This window comes from Sinocyclocheilus anshuiensis, unplaced genomic scaffold (assembly GCF_001515605.1).
Source record: "Sinocyclocheilus anshuiensis isolate Anshui unplaced genomic scaffold, SAMN03320099.WGS_v1.1 scaffold201, whole genome shotgun sequence".
Lineage (NCBI taxonomy): Eukaryota > Metazoa > Chordata > Actinopteri > Cypriniformes > Cyprinidae > Sinocyclocheilus > Sinocyclocheilus anshuiensis.
The window spans coordinates 1075136-1084918 of NW_015537959.1; the positions used below are offsets into that span (position 1 = coordinate 1075136).

The 9783-nt window shown below is 37.2% G+C and overlaps 1 protein-coding gene across 4 annotated transcripts in view; it reads right to left on the reverse strand.

The window, feature by feature from the left end:
• Positions 1 to 9783, reverse strand: part of LOC107666537 (regulator of G-protein signaling 17-like) — a 35479-nt gene that overhangs the window by 9059 nt on the left and 16637 nt on the right. For all 4 annotated transcript variants that reach the window (XM_016457936.1, XM_016457930.1, XM_016457943.1 and 1 more), the window contains one exon: positions 1051 to 1190. In XM_016457936.1, the coding sequence (XP_016313422.1) occupies positions 1051 to 1190 (140 nt within the window). The remainder of the gene's footprint in view (positions 1 to 1050; positions 1191 to 9783) is intronic.

Genomic DNA, 9783 nt, shown 5'->3' on the forward strand with positions numbered 1-9783 from the left:
TCTTGATTCAGTTTTTCATTTCCATTTTCTTTAAAAATGAACATACTGTTTTTATTGGTTTCTGTGCCTTTAAGACCTCTATTTAAATTGCTTTGCATGTGAAATAAGTAACAGTGAATTGCACATTTAATTCATCATTACATTACCCTTTCTAAAACTAAATAAATAAATTGAATTTATGAATCAATACAATTCGTACAAAGCTGGAATGAACCAAATGCTGAGGCGTGGCGCTGAGGCAATCTATATAACATACCAAAAGAAGGCTGCAAGGATGCCATTTTTGTGTAGGCAAAAACCCGGAAATGAGTTTTAGCACTTCCAGTTCCATCCTAAAGTCAATGGTTTTTTTAAATGGGTTTGTGGGTAAAAGCCTGAAATAAGGTCTGTGGTGATTTTCACGTTGTATTGGGACATAAAAAAAACGTCATTCTTGAAAAAGGTGGTTACAAACAAGTGGCTAAATGAGACTACAGAGGTTGTAGGGAACATTAAATGTCATCAGGAGAAGAGATAAACTCATCTACTCACTTTAACAGTATTCACTTTTTATACTTTTACTCACATTTACAGCCTAATTTCATTAATAATCAACCTATTCCAACTCAAAATTTCAGGGAAAATGCTTTTTAAATAAAAACCGAAGAGTTGACGGAAGCTAAGTGATGGTGACATTGAAGTCACACGACCATGGTGTAGTTTGTTTATAGCCTATGTTTAGCTTTTTACTTCTGATGATTGTATTCAGGCTACAAAATTAATTTGGGAAGATTATCATTAACAAAACATTTAAGAATCACAAATTTTAGCTGATCACAAAGCTTGTTTTCTGCAATAATCCAAAAGCGAACAGAAAAAAACCTATGGAGTTTTTGCAGAGAGAATTAAAGTGACGCTAACTTTCTGGTTGGCCTACAAAATACATCATCACTGCAGCGCTCTATATAGAGGTGAATATAATCACAGTGAAGGATTGATGGAATGTAACACTAGCAGTGGTGATGAGTGGAATGTACCATGTGGAGACAGAGACAGGTGAGTGGGTCGTACCATGAGCAGCTACAGCAGCAGCACCAGCAGAAGCAGCAGGTGTTGGGTTTCTGTGTGGGCGAGGGATGCTGGGCGCGGCTGGGGGACGTCTCGCTCCGCGTCATCGGAGACTCGCGGTCTGCCGGGACAGGGCCTGTGTACTGATACACGTTAGAGTAAATACCCAACCCCTCACGGACACACACACACACACACACACAGGAAATCCTCTACATCTGGTGACTTGAGTTTGGAAATTAACATGCACATGGTCATGAGGTCATAATCAGTCCCTCTAAACCAGGGTTGGGCAAACTTGGCCCTTCCATGCCACTTTCCTTCAGAGGTTAGCTCCAACCCTAATCAAACACACCTGAACCAGCTAATCATTGTCTTCGAGACTACTGGAAGGCTACAGGCAGGTGAGTCATATCAGGGTTGGATCAAATCACTGCAGGAAAGTGGCCTGGAAGGGCCAAGTTTGCCCATCACTGCCCTAAACCAGTGGTTCCCAACCCTGGTCCTGGAGGCACCCCAACACTGCACATTTTCCCCACACGGTCATAATCCTCTGACAAACAGACAAATATTAGCCTCCACTAACAATCCATCCTTAAAGGGGGCAAAGACTCAACCTGTCACCTAAAGCAGCCAGTCAGAATGAAGACTGGAGAATATCAGTGAGCATGTGACCTGATCAAACCAATCACATTTCAGATGTCTGGGCACGGAGCCGGTGAGTGGCGATAATGAATTGGAGCAGGTTAAAGAGACGCAGGGAACAGAAGAAGACCATCATGCAATATGGGAGTAGCTTGATTTTTGTCACCACAAGTGCAAACAGAAACTAACCGGAATAACCTGAGAGTAACTCAAATAAACAAATGAATAAACCAACCACTGTATAAGAATGCTTAATAAATTACTGTATGGGCAATTTTGGTTTGTGAACTTTTAGAAAAGAAACACACTTTTCACTCCCATTAAATTCATCTGTCCACTTACAAAGTGGTTATACACACTGCACATCAGAGAAGAATAGTCTTTTTTCAGAAAGTCATGAAAATTCCCACCATATCTCAACTGATGTATTGAGTTTAACAGCATTCAGTGGCATAAATGACATTTTACGGTTTGATTGGAGTAAAATTTGGATGATGCCTCACAAGTACTGAATTACAAATAAAGTTTCATATAATAATTTCCATCGAGTTTACCCAGTCAAGTCACTTGTGGTTCAACGTTTTAAATCTTTAAATTGGAAGATGTGTTTTTTGCAAAAATGTCCATGAGACCATTTGCCATTTATGTCCTAAGATAATTTTTTGAAGAAAATTTAAATTTATTCACAAAAAAAGCTAGGACTGTTGTTAATTTTGTAGAAGCTGATGTGATTTTTAGGTGTTTCTAAATATCAATATCTAAAATATAGAAAAGTAAAAACTTGAAAACAATACAAATAATACAACTACCTGTATTTAATGTGCAATGTTTTTCTGTAAGTTTTTTTTTTCAGTATAGTATATAGTATAGTAGTATAGTATAGTATAATATAAGTATCCTTGACAAGTTTGATCATATGTACTCACAGTATTTCTCACACAAAAAAAAACTAAATTCAAGCTAAATACGTAAAATCACACACACACACACACACACACACACACACACACACACACACACACACACACACACACACACACACATTTCATCACTACCTGACAAAAAGACAGTTTGACCGGAAATGGCACAAATGGGCATTCCGATAAATGTGACTTCTGTGTTTTTACAAACTGAGTGACGAGTCAATGATTTTCTGTGGTAATCGACAGCATGATCCAGTATTGAACTTGGAACATTCCTTTAAAGTGGAACGGAGAGTGGGGTGTTGTGTTTAAACTCTCCTCTCCTCCCCCAAAAGATTATTTTTAATTTGCTAAAAGGCCTAAGCCATAATTATTTTCCAATTACATTTGGGCCAGCTGTCCTAAATAGAGAGGTCCTGTCCCACTGCATACCAAACATCTCTAATGCAATCACAGCAGACACACAAACATACATGTGTGTATGTGTGTGTGTTGAGGAAGGGAAAGAAAACCACACAGCATTAAAACAAAAGGCTTTTGTGTTGTTTAATGACAACTTCAGAGTACACGGTCATATTCAGATGCATGTCGAGTGTTTTAAAATCCAATCTTCCATACACACAGACGGCCAACTGCTCCACAGTCTCAGAAACTTCCACAGCCTCTGGCAAATCCAACAACAAACCCCTGAGTGTCTATATGGAAATGAGCGCCTGTCTGCAAGTGAGGAAAAGTTGCTTGCTTTAATGAGGAAACGCAAGTTAAAACAGCAAGAGGAAGCAAGCGTGAGGGTGACAGGGAAGTAGTGCTTTACACCCAAAATGGCAGTACAATGTGGCGGACTATGTCCCTGTCCTTGTGAGTTTGCCTTTATTGAAAAAACAAAAACTGGGAGTACAGAGCCTTTTATGGGGTTTTGAGGCCAGTCGTTCTCTCGGGATGGCTGCAAGAACAATTTTGGGTTCCTTCAGGAACCTTTCAGAAAACACTTCATAAAGTATATTTTTTTCTTAGTGTGAAGAACATTTTAATAAACTGAAGAAACTTTTCCCACTATAAAGAACGTTTTGTAAAATAAAAGAAGGTTCCATGGATGTTAAAGATTCTTCATGGAACCAGCGATGCCAATAAAGAACCTTTATTTTTATTTTTTTAAGTATGTAATGCTTCATCTACACCAGTAGGTGTCAGTATAAAGCATGTCAAAAATAACGGTTACGAATAAGTGACTGAATATTGAGGAACTGAATATTATTCTGAATAATTCAATTCTGGCAAACAACTGATAAATGGTAGTTATTAGAATGGCAATGAAAAGGAAGTAGCGACATAACTTTTTTTTTTTTTTTTCCATATAGTGACGTACATCAAAGTGTACATCAAAAAGTCGATTATCAAAATTAAGAAAAAAAAAATATGGCAGGGACTTAGTTCAGGCCAATGGTTGTTGATTGGATGGAGGCAGAAAGGGGCAGGGTTTAAGCATATGTCACCAGAACAAAATTTTATTGGAAGAAAAAAATTACGAGGTCAAATTTATTTGAATGAAACATTAAAATCGTTCACAATAAGATCAACAACATTACCATGTATTTAGAAAATAGACAGGATAAATTCAAATTTCATGCCGAAAATTCTACATTATTTTGTCTAATTAAACAAAAATAAAACACTGAAAGCTAGAATTTTCTTTTGAAAAGCTAAGTGAATTTAGGCATCACAACATTATAATGTACAGTACGAAAGCATATCTGCTAAAATTAATAATTTAATAAAGTTAAATGTAGTGTTTTTAAAGATTATCTTTAAGTGAGCATTACAGGACGGCAAAGGTAGTCTAATCCTAAAAACAGAGGAAATAAATCTAATACCACATTCTAATATTGACCAATATGGTACCAATATACAATATATCCCAAAAAAAAGAAAAGAAAAAAAAAAAACATTGAATGCACCTTTAAGGTATTAGACAAAGGTGTCCATGTTGTTTCTATCAGTCCACCAAAGAAAGCAAGTTGCCATGCAGCTACAATTAACTATATCTTCTGTTTTCTTTTCTCTCAGCCTTCAATGGGCTGTAAAAGAGGCAGGAGGAGACGTCCCCTCAACACCTACTCTACTGTTTTCCTTTCCTGACTTTCATTTGATTTTCCAAAAGTTTTCACAACTTCTCTCCTCATCCCCCCTCGTGCGTGAAATTCTCTCCGCTGTAAAGATGGCTGCAGCCGCCTGAGGTATTTTTAGCTTTTGGCAGACCCCCATTTATCCTCCCCTCTCCAGCTCTCTTTTTCTTTGCTGGAGAGCTATTTTCTGTGCCGGGGTCATTGGTGGCCAGTAATTTTGACAACACACTCCACACTTCACAAATACTGTCGAAGCAAACAAGTGATAAATCCTCCCCCGTCCCTTCGTTCTCATGACGCGTGGTGTTGTATTTCCCTCTAGAAATTCTGTCTGTATTAAACGCCTCTCCTGTTTGCTTTTTTAGAGTTGCACAATGACAGTCTCAAATGAGGTCTTGTAAATATTTGTGTTTTGTTTAGTCTGCGTCTTTTTCTTCTTCCTCTTTTTTTTCCTCACTGCAATCAAAGGCTCACAAGTTTCCTCGACAGACTACACAGGGAAACAACATGAATGTACAAAACTACATTAAGCACTGCAGAATGAAAGGCACGTAAGCCATAACATGCTTTACGTATTTATGGGTCTGATTTATGATTCGGCCAAATATGAAGACACAAATGTGTGTGTTGGTCTGGTGTTGAGGCGTAGTGGCAGCTCAGTCCTTTCTAATCTTGTTAACCCTCCCTCCAATCCTGTTAGGAGGGATTTGGTCAAGTCTTGGCAACCCCAAATACCATACCATTTGACCCACAGTGAGAAGGTGCAATACACAAAGCAAGAGAGAATGCGAGTATATGTGAGTCAAGAACTTATGCTGATATCTTCCAGGTTTCTCTTGAGACATGCAAGCATCACAACAAATGTTGCAAAATAAATCCTTATGGTTATTGGATGCAAGTTCTTTTCAGTGGCTTTTCACACACATGGGCACAAACGCTTCTAGTCATGTGCTCCAACCAAAATGGAGAAACATGTAAAGAAAAAAAGTCCCTGCAGACTGTTATGACCGAGGCCCTGTTTAAACCTGGTATTAAGACATGTTTTGGTCAATTGGATCACAAGTACACAAGGCAGATGCAAACCTTTTCAGTCTCTTTTTTCCACTTTTGATAACTTTTCTGATTTCTTTGGATCTATGGGCAGGTGTACAGTGGTGTGAAAAAGTGTTGGCCCCCTTCCTGATTTCTTATTTTTTTGCATGTTTGTCACACTTTAATGTTTCAGATCATCAAACAAATTTAAATATTAGTAAAAGATAACACTAGTGAACACAACATGCAGTTTTTAAATGAAGGTTTTTATTATTAAGGGAAAACAAAATCCAAAACTACATGGCCCTGTGTGAAAAAGTGTTTGCCCCCTAAAATCAGGAAGGGGGCCAACACTTTTTCACACCACTGTATGTATGGGCATTTTTTGATCTTTTGATCAAATATTGTGTGTACGGGACGTGTTATTGAAGCATACAAGAAAAAGTTTAAGAATTAGGTCTGTAGGCAAAGAGGAGGACGTCTTTTGTGCCTGTTCAATGCACTCCACTACATGAGCGTCTACACTACGAATCCAGTTGAATACATTTTCGGTACCTCTGAAAGTGGTCAAAAGTGGACACGCTCAAACAAGGTAAATTCATGTTGTAAAATGTCATGTGGTGCAACTCGCCAAATACCTAATGATTATGATGTGAATGTCATATTCCTGACTTTCATAAAAAATATGTTTTACCTTGAAAAATATATTCAAAAACATTTGAAAATAATCATTATGATGTGTAAACTCACATGTATTCAGGTTGTAAAATGTCATGTGGTGCAATTACACCAAAAATAATTGATAGGCTACTTGTGAAATAATAATTCATGATACTTGCAAAAAATACTTTTTATCTTTACAAATATATTTAGAAAATGTTTAAAAAAATTATTAAGATGTATGCACTCACGTGTATTCAGGATGTAAAATGTAATGTGGTGCGTCTCAGAAATGTAGTGGTATTTATGAAATAATAATTCATAAAATTTGTAAAAAATACTTTTTAGCTTCAAAAATATATTTAAAAACATTTTTGGAAATAATAATAAATACATGTGCACTCACATGTATTCAAGGTGCAAGGAAAATATGTTATTACTTTTTACTCCATTGTTACACCACAAGAAATTTTGAAAATGGTGTAAGCTTTTCAAATCCTTAAGTAACCATTTTATTTGAACATTTTTTTTCCCTTTATCATGGACACTCTTGTGTGTTAATATTTTAGACACAAACAGGTGGGCTCTTTTGAGTTGGGCCAGTAGGCAACTACCCAGAACACCCTGGTAACTACTACCCACGACATAGACCAACACCACTCACATTTTCTTCATAAAATGTAAAAATCTAGGTTGAATAATCACTGTTTGTCATAAATGTCTAGTTTAACAAAAACACTTGAATGAAGTAATACAATACAGAAATACAACCTGGAGGAGATCTATTTCTGCAGATGAGAAATAGAGGAGAGGCTAAAAGAGTGAGCGAGAGACAGGATATGGTGTAAAAGTGATACAGGCCACTGGGAGCTCCAGTGTCATCAGGGCCCTTGTAAAGCACATGGCAGAGGCAGAAACTCTGAAAGTGAGAACCAGAATGGAGGCATGCTGGGACGTGTCTCTCTGGGTGGCGTTGCTCTGGTGCTGGAGGACTGAATAAAGCTCTGCTGTTCATGCCCGGGGGCTTAAAGCAATTAAGAGCTCATTTGAGAATTAATCTGTGTGATTATTCCCTCATAATATCACACACAGATCAGTGCTAGAGGACCGAGTCAGAGAGAAAGGCTTGTTTAAATAACACCAGGCAATTCAAGCAGAATGTAGACAAATGAAAACAGGCTCTAAAACACACACATACAGTATGTACACATGATTACACAACGGTTAAAGAGAAAGCGGTGACCGCCCTCCCCTAACTTTTTTCAGACAACAATAACAACAACAAAGGACTAGGAAACCACTGACTCCTAAAATAAAACATTTAAGAACTAAATGACTTCATAGTTACAAGTTTACACATTGTTATATGAACAGCCAGTCATGAACCTAAAGTGTGCATCACATTTCTGCTATCAGTTCAATTTGAATCTGACATAATTGCAAAATGATTCGCAGGGAATCAGTCGTGAACTCTGTAACAGCTCTGAATGAAACTGAGTCTGATTCAATGAGTTTGAGGCTGCTTTGTGAATCTTTTGGAATGATTCATTAAGAAGGACCGGTTCATAAGAGTCATTTGTTTGCATATTTGTTTGACATTCTGACTCGTGCTGTTTGTTGTTGCATGCAATATTCCATAAAAATTTAGCATTTTGATTTATATTCATTTTCGTTGCACATTTTTATTTCTTGTCACATTTGCAGCCATTTTAGTCGCAGTCTGCCTAAAACAAATGACGTAATTGAGTCTCGAGGAGTTCTAATATAGCTTGAGAAAGTTTTCTGTCAGCATTCCTTTTCATCTCAATTGGTACTGTTGCGATTAATTTATGGTTTGAGGTTTAAACCTTTTTAAAATGCCTAAATGAATGGGAAATATTCAGTAGTTCCAAGGCTGCTTAAAAAAGTAGGTAATCACTACACTGCTTGATGAGGTTTTGATTGAATGACATTCAGCAGTTTGCACTAAAATGCAATGCTGGCATGATTCCTCAAACAGGCATAGACATGTATATGTAGTTTACATACAAAACAAGTGAAAACACACACTTTCTGATATTTGAGACAGGAACCTCACTTTGCCATGAAAGTGGTGCTCTTAGTGCTGGCACTTTTGGTGTGAGTCAGAACAGCTGCACCTTAGGGGGGGATTTGGTGTCCAGTACAAGGAAGGTCAAAGGTTAAAGGTATAAGGGCAAATGTCGGACAGCTATTTCATTGATGCAAAAGACCTAACACTGTTTCAGAGGAATTCCCTCTCAACTGATGTTCTCAGCCAATGGAGAGGTGTAATAGTGGAAATTCACAAAACTAAACTAAACTACACTAAAATAAAATAAAATAAGTAATTAGTCAAGGCAATATCAGTCTTTCACTAGTATGAATAAGCCTAAAAATAGGTTCTGTCCAGCATTTGTGCAGCGTTTAACACACATTAAAGCGATGTCAGGCAAAATGAGCATTTAAAGCTCCAGATAAAGCTCCAGGGGGTCAAACTTGGAGCTCTGGCGAAGTCGATTTGGTCACAGATTCTCAAAAAGAGGCCTGCAAATCAGACTGGGTCTTACTTGTTACATAAGAAAATTTCACAGAAGAGAAGAGCATTCGCTAACTCTGATCTTGTTCTAACAGGCTCTGAAACTCAAGCTCTCAGTTGAACAAAGAGAACAAGTTTTCATAACTTCACTCACTGTATGTACACACACACACACACACACACACACACACACACACTAATCTATGTCAGCTTAAAGATTTGTGAGCTAAGAGTACAAGTACATTCTCTCTTAAATCATCAGCTATCACTGAAAAGCCAAAACCTTGTGTGAAATAACAGCCACATAGTATTATCACACACAAATTGTTTATTTGTTCAGTAGATATTTTTAATACCTGGAGCTGCAGTAAGTATTCGCCGGAGTTATGTTGTAGTTTGATGTCCTTGTAAGGAGATCCCACTTTAAATTTCGGCTCATTTTGTACAGTCACACGGGAAATGAAGAACTCAACTATAAAAACCATCAAGAGCACCATAATGCTTTGCATTGAACTTGCACACTGCCCATGGATTCAAACATTAAATATGTATTTAAATATGAATTAAAATCAAATCAATATTAATTACATTTTTAAATTACTTAATTATTTCTTTAAATATTCAAGTTAAATATTTATTAGCACTTTTCCATACAATGTGCCCATCATTATTGACCTCATAAATATGCAAATAAAACATGAATCTAGGGTTTCCACATTTACAGTACAAAATAGTGTACAGGATAATGTCTCAGGTTACTTATGTAACCATGGTTCCCTGAGTAGGGAACGAGACACTGCGTCCTCTAGGGGTCGCT